The sequence below is a fragment of the Argentina silus genome (genome assembly GCF_951799395.1).
Source record: "Argentina silus genome assembly, chromosome: 1".
In the NCBI taxonomy this organism is placed as follows: domain Eukaryota; kingdom Metazoa; phylum Chordata; class Actinopteri; order Argentiniformes; family Argentinidae; genus Argentina; species Argentina silus.
The window spans coordinates 22,027,250-22,045,069 of NC_139655.1; the positions used below are offsets into that span (position 1 = coordinate 22,027,250).

The window sequence follows — 17,820 nt, forward strand, 5'->3', positions numbered from 1 at the left end:
AGGTACTGCTCTATTGGATATGATGATGGTGTGGTCATTATGAATGCAGTACTGTATTTCAACCTCCATTTACCATAGCTATGATTCCTCATTGTGCTGCAGGAGGAATGAATACCACTCCCACCCCGATCCCCTCCTGGAGGAGGTCAGAAAACAATGTCTCCCCAGAACTGTTCTGTCACAAAGGTTATCTGGGTTGGGAGACCTAACAAACTCACAAACATTCACCAACGCATACTTAATGACTTTTTAAGCCTTTCTTTTTTCACACTCAACTTTTATGTGCAAGATCAAAGTCATACAGTGTCTTCAACTTTGGCCAGTTTCAAAGAATGATTTCAACTGGCATATTGTGTTTTACTGAAACACTATGTTATGGCTCCAGGTAACTCCAGTATGGATCCAAGTCACCAACTGGGACGTCTTGCAGCCCACACCACAATAGGATACAAAGCTCTCTCACAAAGGATGGGAGAAAAAGGCCTTACTCAGCACATAGTGGTAAGTCATGTAGGCAATAGCTCCCCATCAAGTGCCTGTCTCTGTGTAGAGGGGAGACAGGAGGACTTTAGGGCTATTAAAGCCACAGGCTGCGGTTTCTCTGGGTTGTTGACTGTAAACCCTAATTATGCTCTGCTACACTACACTAGAAACCAGCCCAGGGAGGCTGAAGAGAGCGAACATCACTGATAATGGATAGCAGATGTGGGAGAGATTGCAGTTGACTGGGGGCAGGAGGACAAGGGGCAGGGGGGCAGGGGGGCAGGGGGAGGGGAGACAGGGCTGTGATGAGTTGGGGGTAATTAAATCCCATGACTCTGTGGGAACTGCTAGATAATTCCTTTGTTAATTAACATGCATAGTAAAATAAGGAGAAGTACACTGATACAGTATATGAGCCCTATATCTATGTCCTAAGATCACCAAAGTCACAGTCCCTATCCACAGTGGTATGTCCTATATCACATGAGTACCACAATAAGTTCTCTGGTGATCCCCTAAGGGTGTAAAGCTGTTTGGGATAGGTTCTGGGTATAAGGGCCGACCAGGTGATGGAAGAGTTATAGTGTGTTATAGTATTGGGCCACTGTGTCACTAACACTGTCTGAAGGACCTGTTTGTCTAAGCTTTGGATTTCACTTCATACATTTCTGCTATACTATTCTACTATACTGATTTTGCTATAGAGGGATATTAGGGCTGACACCAAAGAGAAATGTGTAAATGAGAAGTAATGTTTTAAAACAAAATTAGGCTATTTTGACAAATGAACAGATACTCCTATGAGAGGGAATCTAAATATGCTACAAACTAAACTACAATATGGCTTTATATTATGTCACACTTTTAAATGATCAAAACATCTAATGCCCTCAAAATGATAATGTATGCGTAAAGTCAAGGCAAACTACTAGGTGTCACTCTTTCTATAGGCCATAGTATCATAGTGGTGGAGGAAAGCCAAATCTTTTCACAACGCAGTTCAACTTCCATACCACAAGCATTAATCTCTTCCAGATGTGCAACACATACCGCGCACTTATACGCACGCGCACTTACACAGACAGACATAGAAAATCGAAATCAAAGCCCAGCTTCAAACAATCACTTATAACAGTTTACAAAGTTGAGCAGCACTCAAGTAACAGTGCTCAACAGCGACATACCTTTCATGGCGTTGTATAAAGCTGTAAGGAGTGTGTAGAAGAGATGAGTGTCCTTCTGTCACTTACTGCGCATCTCAACATCCAGTTCAATCAAGCAGGTTTGAATCCTTTTCTGGGAGAATAGCAATCTACACACGCACACAAAAGCTCTAATCCTCTAACTTTTAAACTTTATAAGTGAGCGAAATCAGCTCCTTTTTATAAATCTTATCCCCAGCATACCGTTATAATCCCATTGTCCCGTTATTTGCACTTGCAGGGTTTTTCGCTTAGAGGATATGGAGCGTATTAAGGAAAGGTGCTGTATTCCTCACAGTCGTCTGCGTTGTACTGTTGAATACAGCGTTGCGTTATTGATGTCTCTCTTTCCACTGCGCGCTGGCCACAATCACAAACCCACAAAAATGTCAAAGCGCAAAGGAAGTCCTGCGCGTATGCAGAGAAGAGCGCTCTACCAAACCACGTGTTTTCTACATCTGTCCGACCCCCCCCCCCCCCTCTCCCCCCAAAGCTCCTTAAAGGGGAAAAGGTGAAGATGCCTTTCAGCGAACCCTGGGACGCCGTGCGGAGCTGCTATAGCCGGAGACGAGATTAAATTACTGGCTTGATGGCGATCGCGTCCCCCAGGTGAAAAATCTGGTACCTATTAAAAACCATTTCAAAGCGTTGTGGAGAGTCTTAAAGTCTCGGGACTAGCGATATTACAGGAGTGCATTGTTTTATCCTCATACCAAGTAGGACATAATTCGACACAATAGGCAATCGGTTTTGGTATTAGACAGACACAACATTCCCATACTATGTTTCCAATCTGGCCTCATATTTAACTGTAACTGTAACTTGGGAAATCTCTCAAATGTGTGCAGCATTGATAGGTGTGCACAGAAGGTATTCTATCACAGCTGGAGTGTTTGTAACAATGCCAGACTATTTCACTCAGCCCAGGTGAAGGCCTAATGACAAGTCAAACACTGATCTGCTCTGAGTGCTCTCTCTCTCTCTCTGTCCTGTGTTCACCCTAATCTCTCTGCCTTTAGGCTGCAGACACAGTCCACTGATCAAAGAGAGACCAACATCACTGACCAACACACAGGATCTTCCCAGGCTAATGAGGAACATCATTGCAATTAGTAGGACTCTTTATCTTATCTTAGAACCACATGTGTTGAGTGTCAACTGGGACAAAGATCAGATCACACTTACATGTCAATAGAATATAGGCATAGAGAATTTCTGGTTATTGTCTAAAACACTCAAAAGAACAGAAAGTGAACAACTTTTGGTCCACTTAGCAAATGTGTGTGTGTGTATGTGTCTGTGTCTGTGTATGCGTGTCTGTCTGTGTTTGCAGCATGCTCCCTTAGTGTTCGTCATCAAGCTGCTGCTTTGGCACATGCTCACTCGCAATCTGATTTTACAAACAGATCGACTTCAGAAAAAAACGGACAAGGCAGACTCCACTCTGAAAAGCTCAACAATCCCCCCAACCTATAAAGAACAACTAAACCTCTCCAAGCTTCTCGCTTTGGATAACAGAGCCCATAACCCCAGCATCAGTGTTAAGGGCTTGGGTTATGACACAGTCCACAGTGTATCAGGTTCCAGACCTGTCTGCAATGATTTCGGGGGTCACTCCATGTTTTCCTTAGGGCTGCAAAACTGTTATTTTACTGTTGGCCATAATTGGAGCAGCAGGCTGGTATTAGGGCCCAGGTAGGGATCACCCTGAGCTGATAGAAAGCAGCTGAGTGTCAGGTAGTGTTATGGCCAGGCCCCTGCTGGTTCCCATTCAGAGGTTGGGACCTCATTTGCTGGGTCAGGGCTCTCAGCAGAGGGTTCATATTAACCAGGTCTGATCATGACACAGAGATCTTCACTTCTTCAGAATGACAATACAGTGGTGCAATCAATTTTCAATCATATCATTCTGTTTGTGTTTGTGTGTGTATGTGTGTGTGTGTGTGTGTGTGTGTGTGTGTGTGTGTGTGTGTGTGTGTGTGTGTGTGTGTGTGTGTGTGTGTGTGTGTGTGTGTGTGTGTGGCATCTGCGTTAGTGTGTACAGTATATGATGTGTTTGGCCTGGTAGACAGACACTGATTAGGAGTACAGTCAAAACAACAGTCAATGCCAACGTCTGCAGGTAGAAGTGTTTGGGTTGAGTTTAAATAAGTACTTTAAATAAAATAATAGAAATAGTTTCACTACAGACATTAGCAAGTGGAGGAGCAGCTCTGGAGTTCTATGAATTGAGACACACATTTTTAACTATCAGGCAACTATCTCTTCTGCACACATGTTTGATCACCAACATGTTGTCAGTTATGCAACCTAAATGGCCAATGATGCAGATACACTAATAGGATCTGCACTGAGTAGAACCTTATAAATAGAACAATCAACAACCAAGTCTGCTACTCCTCGTTTGGAGGCTGATGTTCTCTCATCTCCCAAGGTAAATGTGATATTTGTAGAATTCCCTAGCACTATGACATCGATAACATAATGTAGCTTTGTTTTCTGTGGGCTAGATTTGGACTATTTCTATTTTGGCAACATTGACATTTCTGGAAGAGAAAGACATGAATTGTCTTATTAGTATTTTGGATTAAAATGTAGTATTTTCCCTGCATTGTGACTTTGCTATCTATTTTCCTGTGGATGAGATTTAGCTCAGCCTGAAATAAAATATTGTTTTTGGAATACTGTATTTTTAGATTACAAAGCACTCAATTACATAGGATGTAGGCATGGTGCCTTAGAGGTTTTACTTCTGCAAAGCATGTATACATTTAAATAGTATGACATAGTCTTTGATGTCTACATTTTTTTGTTATGGAAGTATACATTGAATTCTCTCCCGAGTCATTTAAAACCATTACATGACATTATAAACTATTTAAATCTTCCTGCATAGTCATTGGACTATTTTTAGTAGCTTCTCTTCTGCTTGATATCTGGCACCCTCATGTGGTGGATCATAGACGCTAGCAAGTTGCTTAGGTATCCTTCATCAAATCCTCAAATGAGATCAACATTTAGGCAAATCAGTTACTTCTAGGAAGGTTCCAGAACATGTTATAAGGTTATCTTACCACAGTGATGACTTTGCCGTCAGTGGGCCAAGACAGCAGGTATTTTGCTGTGTTGTTCTTACTGCATAAACTTGTAATAATATACCAACTGTTTCAGTGCTGCACCTGTGACACTAAATCAAAGGAGACCCTGTTTGTTGTCACACTCTACCTGTTATCCCTTGGAGTACTACACTATGTCCCTGACACTGCAATAGGACTGAGTGAGGACATTCTCCAACGTAAGTCTTCCTCAGGAATATATACAGTACTTGACGTGCAGCTTTCAACACCATCTCCATGGCAGGGCTGTGTCTGATTGAAATTAATGAAGTGAAGTGTTAATACTGTGTGCTGTGTTTTCATGACTTTCTCTGTGTGCAGAGCTATCAAGGGATGGTGAGCAGTATGTTGACGAGGAGATGAAGAGAGCCTTGTTTGGAGTGAAGCAGATGAAGGAGGTGATGGAGAATAATGAAGATAAGCACAGACACCTAATGAAGACCCTGAAACAAAGCAGTGATAAGAGGAAGGTCAGCCATTTTACAAATAAAGTAGAGCACCCAAAATGGTGTGCTCCTCTGTCATAAATAGATATTAATATCATTATCAACATACTCGGGAGATCAGTTGAAGCAGTTTTTTTCTTCTGCTAATAGCTATTCAAGATTCAAGATTCAAGAGATGCAGCATACATGTAAAAACACAAGGGAGAATTCCACACAAAAACATCCACACACATAAACTTAGAAAAGGTAAAACATATGGTAGAAAAATACAATACACAGTATAAAATATAGACTGTGATAAAGTACTGGGTCAGTCCATAAAGTGACAATGCTAAATACTGAATGGCAGCATGAGGCTAAGATACATTCATGGAGCTAATGTAATTTGGGTTGAGTTCATAGAGCGTACGTAGCTATGGGATAGGCTACATGCTTTCCCATAGCAGTTTCTCACTTGAATAAATGTTCACACATTCTTATAGTAGTTATCATAGTTTATACAACTTCCCAAGGATGTGGCTATTTGCCAAGAGAGTAAATCTCGTTATATCTCATATCTCTAACATCATTAAACCCTAACAAAAATAAACCCTTCCATGAAAAATTCCACATTAAAAGATAAGAGTCTCAAACAGCATTAAATCATCCTGAATCTTAGATGGTCTGGAAGGTACACCAACTTCCGAACACCACATTGTTCCCACCACATCTCTTCTGCCTCATAAACAAAGTCTCATACACTGCGCTGTAGAAACTACAAACTAGACAGTGAATTGTGGATGTGGGAGTGTAGGGAGTGAACTGACAGTACATTCAGGACAAATGGACCGTCTGTAGATTGATGTGTTCTGCATGCATTCAAGAGAAGGGAGGGACTGTGAGCCAGGACCTAAGACAGATGAGAGGCCCTCTAAACCACATCATCCTCTTCCACTCTTAAACTGATTACACACTCCTCCTACACACCGAGAGAGAGATCAGTACAGGGGTAAATAGAGTATAGGGTGAGGGAACCAGGACCATCAGGCTGGGTCATACTAAACTGTATAGAACTAACCACCATTTTTGATTAACCATTACCATCATCATAAGAATATGACTTTTAAATGTAGCTCAGTTGATCCTACCATGAAACAACTGCCTCTAAAGACAAATTCTGTTGTTCTGCTCTTCTATCAGTGTAACTGTGCCTTTCAGTTCATGCAGCTTTCTCTAATGTTATGTTCCCGAAGGGGGCACTGCAACTGGCCAACGAGGCGGAGCAGAAGCTCCAGGAGGCGGAGCAGGAGTGCCGTGATTCGCTGAGGATGTTGTTTGAGGAGTGTTGTCCCTGCCTGGAGGACACCTGTAAGACATTCTACATCTCCACCTGCCGCAGAGGCTTCTCCTCCTTCTCAAAGAAGGTGAGACCTCCCTATATCCCAGACCCCATGCATCACTACCCTATGCTTCATCATCAAGGCAAGACCATGATGTTCGCCGCACAGGATAAGTGGTTGTTAAGGATCACCCCAAGGTTCTTGACTGTCTGGGAGGAGGTCACAGTAGAGTTCTCTACTGTGATGGAGAAGTCTTAGAGAGGGCAGGCTTTCCCCGGGAGGAAGAGCAGCTCAGTCTTGTTAAGGTTGAGCTTGAGGTGGTGGGCTGACATCCAAGAGGAAATGTATGCAAGACACACAGATGGGGGGAAAGAGAGAAAGAGTTGAGTGTCATCTGCGTAGCAGTAGTAGGAGAAACCATGTGAGGAAATTACCAAGCCAAGAGATTTGGTATAGAGGGAGAACAGTAAGGGCCCTAGTAGTGAGGGCGATCCTCTCCACGTCACCTGGTAAGAGCGATCAGCCAGGTAGAATGCAAACCAGGAGAGTGCAGAGCCAGAGATGCCCAGATCTGAATGGGTGGAGAGAAGGATCGGGTGGTTTACTGTGTCGAATGCAGCAGACAGATCCAGAACAATGAGAACAGAGGAGAGGGAAGAAACTCGAGCAGAGTGAAGGGCCTCTGTGACAGCAAGGAGAGCAGTCTCAGTAGAGTGCCCAGTCTTAAAGCCAGATTGGTGAGGGTCAAGGAGGTTGTTCTGAAGGAGGTAGTGAGACAGTTGCTTAGAGACAGCATGTTCAAGGGTTTTAGATAAGAAGAAGAGGAGGGATACCACCCTGTAGTTATGGACAGCAGACGGGTCAAGAGTTGGTTTCTTGAGAAGAGGCTTGACTCTGGCTGTCTTAAAGGCAGCTGGGACAGATCCTGTGGATAGAGAGGAATTGATTATGGTGGTATGGAACAGAAGGAAGGTCTTTAGATATGGATTGGAGAAAGGGTGAGGGGATAGGATCGAGGGGACAGGTGGTTGCCCGCTTGGATATGACCAGCTTTAGAATATCATCAGGGGAGAGGGGGGAAAAAGCTGATAAACCATCGACGAGTGTAGTGCAGTGGGTTTGGGAGGAGTGGTGGCAGTTTCCTTGGGTCAGAGTCAGAGGTTTGAATTTTGGAATGGTAGTAAGAAGCTTTAGCAGCTAATGCAGATGATGTGTAGTTGAGGAGGAGAGAGAGATAAGGTTTTAGGTCATCAGGGACACCGGTTTTTCTCCATTTCCTCTCAGCTGCCCGGAGCCCTATTCTACAAGCTTGCAGGGTTTCAGACAGCCAAGGAGTGCGTGGAGAGGATCATGCTGGCCTTAAGGTCAGTGGACAGAGAGAGTCGAAGGATGAGGAAAGAGTGGACAGGAGGGTGGAGGAGGCTGCATCAGTGGATAGAAGGGAGAAGGATTCAACAGAGGGTAGGGAAGATAAGACAGAGGAAGAGAGAGCGGTAAGTGAGAGGGGAATACTACGAGAGGATACTGTGTGGGTACAGACTGACTGGGAGGGGGTGGATTTGAGGGGAAGGGAGAAGGATACAAAATGATGATCAGAAACTGGAAGAGGGGTAACAGTAAGATTGGAGGTATGGGAGGATCTGGTGAAGACAAGGTCGAGCTGATTGCCCGTCTTGTGAGGAGAGTGGGACAGGGTGAGGCCGAAGGAGGAGAGAAGGTCAAGTACTCCAGACGAGTGAAGCTTCTCTGACTGGATGTTGAAGTCACCCAGTAGTGACAGCGGTGTACCGTCCTTAGGGGAGAAGCTGAGAAGGACATCCACAAGAAGTGGCCAAGCTGACCTGGTGGACGATAGATAACGACAATGTGAAGTTTGACAGGGGAGGTGACAGAAACAGCATGGAAGGTGCATTCGAAGGTGGATATGGACAGGTGTGACAGGGGAAGGACATTATGTGACCACTTAGGTGAGGTGAGGAGTCCTGTGCCTCCCCCTCGACCAGAGAGTCTAGGGGAATGAGAAAAGGAGTAGGCATCAGAGAGGGCTGCCAGTGTAGCTGTGTTTTCTGGTGTAATCCATGTCTCTGTGAGGGCAAGAAAATGGAGGGACATGAAGCAGGCATAAGCTGAGATAGCCTCTGCTTTCCAGACGACTGACTAGCAGTTCTAAAGTCCTCCCGCGACAGTGAGGTCGTGGTCAGTTGAGCATGGTGGGTAGATTAGATTGGAATGGTTGTGAGGGGAGGTTTAGCGTCGATGTGTCCTCCTGAGGGATGAAATAACAAGAATGGGGAGAAAGCACATTGAGAGATTTGCCGGTATAGAGATAGAGGGTTTGTGGGCAATACAAGATGTTGGTAGCACTCAATACACTCAGAGTAGTGAAAAAATAAACAAAGAATAAAAATTGTCATGACTCCGCCTCCATGATCTCTGCCAGTGGTGACTAGCACACTTGTTGGCAATCGAGTAATCGACTCTCCACTACTTATACCCTGCACCTGCTGCTAGTCAACACCGGATCGTTTGCCATTCATGGTTTTGTGCCATGCTTCCAGCTCCAGTACCCTGCTTGTCTGATTACCTGTCTGCCTGCTTGACCCCTGCCTGTCTGATTACCTGCCTGCCTGCTCGACCCCTGCCTGTCTGACTACCCGTCTGCCTGCTCGACCCCTGCCTGTCTGACTACCCGTCTGCCTGCCCGACCCCTGCCTGTCTGACGACCCGTCTGCCTGCCCGACCCCTACCTGTCTGACTACCCGTCTGCCTGCCTGACCCTGCCTGTCTGACTACCTGCCTGCCCCGCCTGTTCCTTTCTATTATACCTGTCTTATTAAATCTGCTTGCTTTACACTTACCTGCTTGTCCTTAGTCTGCATTTGGGTTCAGTCTCTGATTCGTGACAAAAATACTTAGTAGTTTGGTCTTCGAGAGCTTAACATGACTTAGCGTTATGCATTTAGAGAATGATACATGCCTTCTACTACTAGTATATATTATCCTGATGTTACTGTAAATGCATACATGTACAGTACAGTATATATGTGTGTTCCCTTAGACTCTAGGCTTAGAGTGTCCCAGTGTGAGGGGGCTGCATTCTGAGCTGGAGATCCACCTCCTGCTCAACATCTCCTGTCAGCAGTATGAGGAGATGCTTCAAGTAGTCCAGAGACACAATGATGACACGTTCAAATGGCTGAATGACATGGCCAATGACCCAGCTCACCAATGGCACCACAGGCCCACAGAACATCTTCAGTTTGACCTCAGTAAGTACACCTTCCTTCTAGACTATTTGTCATCCTTGACTACGTCTGATGATGACCATGATGATGATTTCAGACTGAGAAAAAGATTATATTAGTAGTTAACAGTTGTATTACTATTGTATTGTATTATTACAGTGTTATTGTTGTTATTGTTGGTTCCACACTGACACAACAAGGGATGCTAGGTCTAAAGCTGACACCACAGTAGTGGTGAACATCCTGGACTCTCTCTCATTAACCCTCTCTGTCCCAGAAGAGTTGGAAGTGCAGGACCTTGCCTTCATTCAGTATGTGGCCAAAGAGGCCCTGGTCCTCTACAAACAGTAAAAGGTCAGTAAATAAGCTCTACATACAGGTATGGGCAACAGTTGCATAATTAGACTGGATATGGGGGGATTTGACCCTCATGGAGCTTTATAATGGATTTATTTCTTGACAGTGGCTATGACCCAGGGATGGATCATCCCTGCACTGTTTTCTACTTGTTCAAAGGAGATGATTTGTAGAGGTACTGTCACTGGCTATTACAAGTCTCGATTTGGGCTTCAACTACTCGTTGTTCAATGCTGGATTGTATGATGTTATTAATTATCATATTATTAAACCTTTTTCAAACGTCCTACTGAGCGATTTAATCCATATGTTTGATAAAAAAGTATGTTATATGTTAAAAATGTTATCCTACATTTTTTGGGTTTGATCCATGACGTAATCAGTTGACTGATGATTAAACTGTGAATGTCGAATAAAAACCGCCTACCATGGTATATTTATTTGTCTTCTCTTTTTATTGAACAGGAGCAGTAGGCTATATATATATATACACACACACACTACACAATATAATACTTGCTTTTCTTTTAATATTTAGATTCCGTTTTCTTTACCATATGAATCCAAATCGCTAGATAGTGTTTTAATTTTAGTAAAAAAAAAAAAATGTTTCGATAAATTCGGAAGGAACAACGAACTGAGACTTAGACAGACTCACTTCGCGGGAGATAAAGAGGAAGAGCTTAACATGTGCGCGTTTTTCCCATTCTCCTATTGGTTCACCTTTGAGACCAGGAAATGGTTTTGCAGTAGTCTTTCATCTAATTGGACATTTCTGTATAGGCGTGTCTACAACAGCTGCCTGCAAAATAAACCGGGAATTTTAAATTTACAGAATAGATACATGCTCCGAGTGAGCGATAGCTTCTCTGGGGCTGGTTTTATTGTACTTTTTTGTCATATTGCTTTGACAACAAAATGCCTGCTACTTCAGATATATACTCAGATGGACCTGGCAACGACGGAGAGCCAAAGAAAGCCGAAAGCGTGGTGGATAAAAGTCCATTCTCCCTTTTCTGTGATGAACGCGGGTACTTAAATCAAATTGAGTATATTCTGCAACACGGCCACCGAAAGGGAGACCGAACGGGAACGGGGGTTGTTTCTGTCTTTGGCTCGCAAGCGAGATACAGTCTCCGGGGTAAGTACTGTAGCTTTAGCTTAGTGGAAGATTTTCTATGTTTTGTTGCCTCACAAACCGCACGAGCTCACCTGTCACTTCATTCCCGCGATGTTGTCAAACTTCGCAGAGTAAACTGGTCAAACTTGTGTAGCCTAAGCACATGTATAATTAATGTTCATGCATGGTATTTGTTATTTCAGATCAGTTTCCGCTGCTGACGACGAAAAGAGTTTTCTGGAAAGGAATTCTTGAAGAGCTGCTGTGGTTTATCAAAGTAAGAAAGAAACCAACTGCATTGCACTTATTTCACAGCACCTGAATGTAAACTTACATTACAATAGATGGCGCGCTTTATCCATACATGGAACAGAGAGAGTGTGTGTGTGTGTGTGTGTGTGTGTGTGTGTGTGTGTGTGTGTGTGTGTGTGTGTGTGTGTGTGTGTGTGTGTGTGTGTGTGTGTGTGTGTGTGTGTGTGATGGTTGCAGGGCTCAACAAATGCCAAGGAGCTCTCAGAGAAAGGGGTTAAGATTTGGGACGCAAACGGGTCAAGGGAGTTCCTGGACAAGAGCGGGTTTAAAGACAGAGAGGAGGGTGACTTGGGACCAGTCTATGGTTTCCAGTGGAGGCACTATGGTGCAGTATACAAAGACATGCATGCAGGTACAGTATGCCACATCTACCCCGACACTCTACTAAGTTATATTACACTTCCACAGGCTGAAATGCAGTGCTTTATTCTAATGGATTTCTTTTGAAAATGTCCCCTTTATAGATTATGCAGGAGAAGGTGTTGACCAGCTACAGAAGGTCATTGACACGATCAAGACCAACCCTGAGGACAGGAGGATCATCATGTGTGCCTGGAACCCCAAAGGTATGATATTCATCCACAATTGTTATCCTACTGACTACATGGTCCTGCCCTCCACTGGTCAAATTAAGTTGTCAATCATATGACTTTGACATTAGGCCCTCAACTGAGGTTATAAATACACTGCATTTAGATGTAGATAGATTATTACTCAGCTGTAATGATTTCACTGTGTATTCTTGACTTGACACTAAGTGTTGGTTTCTATCTTTCACACTTGCTCCTGTGTCCCTTGCAGACATGCCCCATATGGTGCTGCCCCCCTGCCACGCCCTTTGCCAGTTTTATGTGTGTGACGGGGAGCTGTCTTGCCAGCTGTACCAGCGCTCAGGGGACATGGGCCTGGGAGTGCCCTTCAACATCGCCAGCTATGCCCTTCTCACCTACATGATCGCCCACATCACAGGACTCAAGGTTAGGACAGTGACACCTTGTTCTTCCTCAAATCCCCATGTCGTCTCCATTTAAACTAAAGAAAATAATGCTCTCTCACAACTTCCATTGCCTCCCATGAGAATTTTTTTTCTTCTATATTTTAAATGTTTTATTTTTCCTATATTTAATTCTAACCCTTTCTTCCTCCAGACCGGTGATTTTGTGCACACTCTGGGAGATGCCCATGTGTACATCAACCACATTGAACCCCTGAAAGTGCAGGTAGGTTCCTGAAACACAGCAACATCTACACTGTGTGTAACTCAACAATGATGTCAGTTGTGCATGGACATGTGTGTACTGTAAATAGGGTGTCCTTCTTTCTCCTGCAGCTACAGAGAGAGATCCGTCCCTTCCCCAAGCTGAAGATCCTCAGAACTGTGGAGTGCATAGATGACTTCCGTGCAGAAGACTTTGAGATCTGTGATTACAATCCTCACCCCACCATCAAAATGCAGATGGCTGTTTAAATGAGATTCAATGAGCCAAGGTCTGGAAGAGGTTGTCCTCCAATTGAATTAACTGTTCAGATATCTATATTGCTTTGATAAGTGTTTATTTTATTGTTCATGACAAATTGCTGTAAATAAAGAAATAATGGATTGTGTAAACTTGCTGGTTGGCCCATATTTTTTCACAATCATTTATTTATTACAAATTATAGAAATATTACAGTAACATCTCTTTTTAGAAAGATAAACAAAATCATGTCTTTATTTTTGTCTGTTTTGTGCTCATGATAACCAGAGGTGCACCATATTTGACAGCAAATCACCATCTTGTCTGGCAGTGAGAAACTGCAACGTTTCTACTGACAGCCACATTACTTACCAAAATCAATCAATTGTTTTTTATTTATTTACCAGACAGTAGTGTAGTTATAGATTTTAAAACTAAATCTCTGCAAATTGTGTTTGTGATGAAGTTCAACTTCATCAATTGTATTCACCTCTTCATCTCCTCTCCTTCATCTGACTGATAAGCCACGGTGCTGTCTCAGCACTCTCCTCACTGCTCCATGAGCTTCTTCCACACTTCTCCTTGAGGGTACTGGTGTTTCTGCACTGAGGACTCCTGCATCTCACAAGAGTAGCCCGGATTCTGACAGAACAAGAACCATGAGAAAGAAAAAACAGTCTCAGCATTTACACCTTGGTTTGGAAAATCTACCCAATCACAGCACAGCACAAATATTGAAATAAAGTGGAACAGTTTAGATGGGGGGTATGATGACTTAAGGGGGTTTCAGTAATAGCTTATGAAAAGACCATTTCTTCCTTGCATGATTACAGTCTGGTGAAAAATCAACCTCATCATTTACCTTGGGGGGCATGTAGTGGGCGTCCTTAATCTCAACAGGGCTAATAAAGTGCTCATGGAGGTGGTCTACATATTCACACATCCTGCAGGATTACACATAATTAGAGAAAACACAATGTTTGATTACAGCTCTTTCTCTTGGATCAAATAAGTTAGTAGTAGCAATATTGATTTGGTGTATTCCACTTGTTGTGGCTTAATTTGTTATTGGGAAACTACTGCAAATACTGGGATGTACTCACCGGTTTTGCAGACTGCCAGACACAGAGATGTAGTCAAAGAGTATCAGATGCTGAACCAGTTCACACAGACCAACACCCCCAGCATGAGGACAAACAGGCACTGGGGAAATACATTTTGGATTAAGTAGTTAACACTTGATGTATATTGTGTCAAGTTATTGTGTAATGAAAGGAAATAAATGTTTACAAAAAGAGAGAAATGGATACAAATTTTCAACACTGGAATATACACATATATGTCTGACACACACACACACACACATTCTTACCCTGGAACTTGTGTGCCATGAGCAGTACGGCCAGGTTCTCGTTGACACTGCCCAGTCTGCAGCTGTCAATCTGGACAAACTGCAGAGCGGACGCCTGGAGGAACTGCTTGAACATCACCCTGTTATGGCACTGAACAAGAAGAACAACATAATAAAAGAACAACTTAATTCATACTATCAGTGAAATGCAAGCGTGTGTGGTTTGAATGGGCACTAACCTGTTCCCCTGTAGCCACCCCAATGCCAAGTGGAGCCAGGGCCTGCAACAACAGAACATAGATATGAACACAGCAGAATTACTTGTGCCGTAGACTGAAGACCCATCTCTTGAGGCTACAGCTTGAATGTCCCTCCTAATGACCTCTTCATCCCCACTACCCCCCTGTACAGTTTCTCTACTCTAAATCATTTAAAAAAGAAAATAACGGCCCATGGTCCTGGCATAGATTTGTTTTTCTTATGATGACTGATGTATAGATGATTCACTTACTTTAGACAAATGTACTTTTTTTATTTGTCCCAGGTCTCAGACATAACCTCCCTCCTCTCTTTCCCTAACTACCTTGGAGATGGCAGCATGACCCAGGATGTCATCAGGGCATGTGGGCTCTTCGATCCACAGAGGTTTGTACTCAGCCAGCTTGGACACCCAGGTTATAGCCTCCCCTACGTCCCATCTCTGGTTGGCATCGATCATCTGAGACAGAGAATAGTCAAACCCCTTCCCTTTTCTTAAAGAGGATGGACGATAGAGTCAAATGGTCCAATCATGTGCAAGATGAGGTTTACTGAGTCCAGTGGCATTGGAGGATAGATTTACCAGAGTGTTGTTGGGTCCAATCATCTTCCGTATGAGACTGCAGCGGCGGATGTCATCCTGAAGGTCAGCCCCAACCTTCACTTTAAACTTGGTCCATCCACTGTTGAGCGCATCTGTGCACAGCTTCAGGAACACACAGAGGAGAGACAGACTGGAAATTATAGACAACTCCATCATACCTAACCTATTAATTAACCTCACAGCAGTGTATGAGGGAGAGAGAGACCTGTTTCAGCAGTGCGTCTGAGTATCCCAGCCAAGCACAGGAGGTGGTGTAGGCAGGATAGCCCTCCTTCAGCATCTGTTGCTCTAAATGGCCAAAAGGAAGAGGGTCATATCATAACACCATACATTTTTACTGAGATCAGAGGTCTATTATGCATTCCACAAGTACTTAAAACCTCTGTGTTCATTCATGGATCAATTTCATCCACTAAAGCCCACTTATCAAAGCCATTAATCCATCTCCATTTAGTTTGCTTACCTCTATGTTGCTTCCCCTCCTGAGCTTTCACAAGTATGTCTGAGGGAGAGAGAGGGAGAGTTGTTTTATAGATTGCACTGTAAAACTAGATTAATTGTCGATGGCCATTTCAGGCAGCAGTGGAGTAGTGTGATGTACGGTATATACAGCCTTACCAAGGGCCTCCTGTTCTGTGAGGGCATCAGTGATGTATCTGAAGTCAATACATGAGATGAGCTTTTTGGGGTCCTGAGGCAAGAACACAGATAAGGCAAGACATCCTACCCGAGGAGGACCACTTGTAATCAAAGGCAATTGACTGTATTGCAGTTTGATAAAATGTTCAACCCACCATTCTGAATAAATTTACCTGTAGTTGCATACCCAAGAGTAACGTTGAAAAGCTCTGAATTTCATCCACTTACCATGTCAACAAGCAGCTTCCACAGCGGCTGTTGATGAAAATAATGAGTCATCATACCAGTAAATCGAATCTACGCAACACATATTTGCTCATAGGTATAATGATGTCCATTGAAATGTCTGGTCATCCAACAGCCCTAGGCGAGGTAACGTCTCACCTTGCCCTCTTCCCTTGCCCAGAGGTCCCATACGGCATTCAAGACTGCAGCAGTGGCCAGTTGGATCACTCCTTTCTCTGGTCCAATCTATTATGGACAAGACATAAATCCTATCCTCTTCTCATACTCATCTCACAGGATTTCTATTCAACAGGGGGTTCAGTGGAGTGTGGTGGCTTATTTCTGATAGATGAGGGTTGTCATTGATGGTGTGTGCACTCACCCATCGCATCTGGCCATCGCTGGTTAGGAGGCGGTAGAATCCACGGAAGTCACTCACTATCTCCTCCAGAGACATCCCCACAACAAGTGCTGACAAGGCTTCCACAGCACACACCACTTAACAGGTTTAAGGGACAAAAATCTATTTATCACACACTTCCTCAGTTAGACAAGCCGATACAGAATTGGCTACTGGATTGGGAATAAGCATTATGTATTATAGTTAGCAGATATCATATGGAGGAGTAAAAAATATGTTCAGCAAGATAATGAAGCCAGATTGTATTGCATTTACGAACATTACCACAAGACGACGCTGCAGGTATAACTCATTTTGTACACTATGTGCTTAGACCTGCTGGGCTTGCCTTGGGCTGTGAGTAAGTCTAAGATCCAAAACTTCAAAATGGACAATGGTGCGGGTGTTACAACACTTGACCATATTAACTGGTGACCCTGATTCGACACCATTGCATACAGCTGGATGTGTAACACCGCGGATATAATTTTTATTCCCAGACCATGCACTTCACTCTTAACAATGGCAGTATTCTTTGGAAGTTCTATTGGGTATTCATTGCGTATTTCTATATCCGCGATGTTACACATCCAGCTATATGCAATGGTGTCTAATCTGCAGGTTCGCCAGTTAATATGGTCACAATACTATCAATACTCAATACTCTTACCGATTTCTGTGCCTCTTCCCACTGTAAATGTCAGGCCATATCCTTTCAATCCCTGCTCAGTTTCGATAACAACATAAGCCACTGAGTAGTCTGGGTCGGTGTGCTGATATAATTTGGAAAGTGTGCATCATAATTGGTTACAGTTTCTTCAGATATAATTCATACATACAGGTGCTATGATAGGGAAATTATGACATTAGGCGATATCCGGCAATAACTTTGGTCTGAACACGTACCATTGCATCGGACCCATGTTGCTCCAAAGACGTTGGGAATCTTACATCGCTGACAGTCAGCTTTAGAATTTTTCCAACCATTTTTGCAATTCTGTCTTATAACAGGGAAATGGTCTGCTGGAAAAGATCGCAAACAACTGCAGAGTATTTCCCCGCCCAATGCTACTTGATAAATCGAAAAACCAGAGCATAATGTGACTGTCACATGACTTTGAGCAGGTTGATAGGTTGATTTATCAGACGTTATTACGCGAAAAAGTAACTTGCGAAATGAAATCGTGACAAGTAGTACCCTTTATTCTTTGTAAACCTACAGTAGATCAATTGATAGTGAAGTTCCCTTGTTGACTGAATTAAACTTGTATGTATTCATAAACATA

At 43.4% G+C, this 17,820-nt stretch overlaps 4 protein-coding genes across 4 annotated transcripts in view; 2 read left to right on the forward strand and 2 right to left on the reverse strand.

Moving 5' to 3' along the window:
• The window catches only part of LOC310814696 (collectin-12-like), a 32,143-nt gene extending 30,405 nt beyond the window's left edge, over positions 1–1,738 (reverse strand). The window contains exon 1 of the mRNA XM_083684196.1: positions 1,668–1,738. Within this exon, the coding sequence (XP_083540322.1) occupies positions 1,668–1,674 (7 nt within the window). The 5' untranslated portion in view covers positions 1,675–1,738. The remainder of the gene's footprint in view (positions 1–1,667) is intronic.
• Positions 1,739–3,430: 1,692 nt separating this feature from the next.
• LOC310810233 (clusterin-like) lies at positions 3,431–10,162 on the forward strand (the record flags this gene model as incomplete). Its single annotated transcript, XM_083677918.1, has 6 exons — positions 3,431–3,517; positions 4,857–4,980; positions 5,123–5,271; positions 6,480–6,650; positions 9,625–9,839; positions 10,012–10,162. The coding sequence occupies 6 exons, from the start codon at positions 3,431–3,433 to the stop codon at positions 10,160–10,162; spliced, it is 897 nt and encodes a 298-aa protein (XP_083534044.1).
• Positions 10,163–11,011: 849 nt separating this feature from the next.
• On the forward strand, positions 11,012–13,068 carry tyms (thymidylate synthetase; the record flags this gene model as incomplete). Its single annotated transcript, XM_083673550.1, has 7 exons — positions 11,012–11,309; positions 11,492–11,565; positions 11,778–11,952; positions 12,065–12,166; positions 12,402–12,577; positions 12,749–12,820; positions 12,931–13,068. Exons 1-7 carry the CDS (start codon positions 11,087–11,089, stop codon positions 13,066–13,068), a joined length of 960 nt encoding a protein of 319 aa, XP_083529676.1. The 5' UTR covers positions 11,012–11,086.
• A 490-nt stretch (positions 13,069–13,558) lies between these two features.
• Positions 13,559–17,600, reverse strand: enosf1 (enolase superfamily member 1). The gene is made up of 15 exons (XM_083673538.1): positions 17,441–17,600; positions 17,205–17,307; positions 16,517–16,632; positions 16,294–16,380; positions 16,138–16,164; positions 15,889–15,961; positions 15,734–15,772; positions 15,476–15,558; positions 15,250–15,372; positions 14,992–15,126; positions 14,648–14,689; positions 14,430–14,559; positions 14,161–14,260; positions 13,920–14,001; positions 13,559–13,699 (listed from the first exon to the last, which is right to left on the reverse strand). Exons 1-15 carry the CDS (start codon positions 17,519–17,521, stop codon positions 13,607–13,609), a joined length of 1,314 nt encoding a protein of 437 aa, XP_083529664.1. The 5' UTR covers positions 17,522–17,600; the 3' UTR covers positions 13,559–13,606.
• Positions 17,601–17,820: the final 220 nt, after the last annotated feature.

Coding starts and splice junctions, on each gene's coding strand:
- enosf1 (XM_083673538.1), bottom strand. CDS start 17,521: ATGGTTGGAAAAATTCTAAAGCTGACTGTCAGCGATGTAAGATTCCCA. Junction 15,962..16,137: donor GGAAGCTGCTTGTTGACATG/GTAAGTGGATGA, acceptor TTCTTGCCTCAG/GACCCCAAAAAGCTCATCTC. Junction 14,690..14,991: donor GTCATGCTGCCATCTCCAAG/GTAGTTAGGGAA, acceptor CTGTTGTTGCAG/GCCCTGGCTCCACTTGGCAT.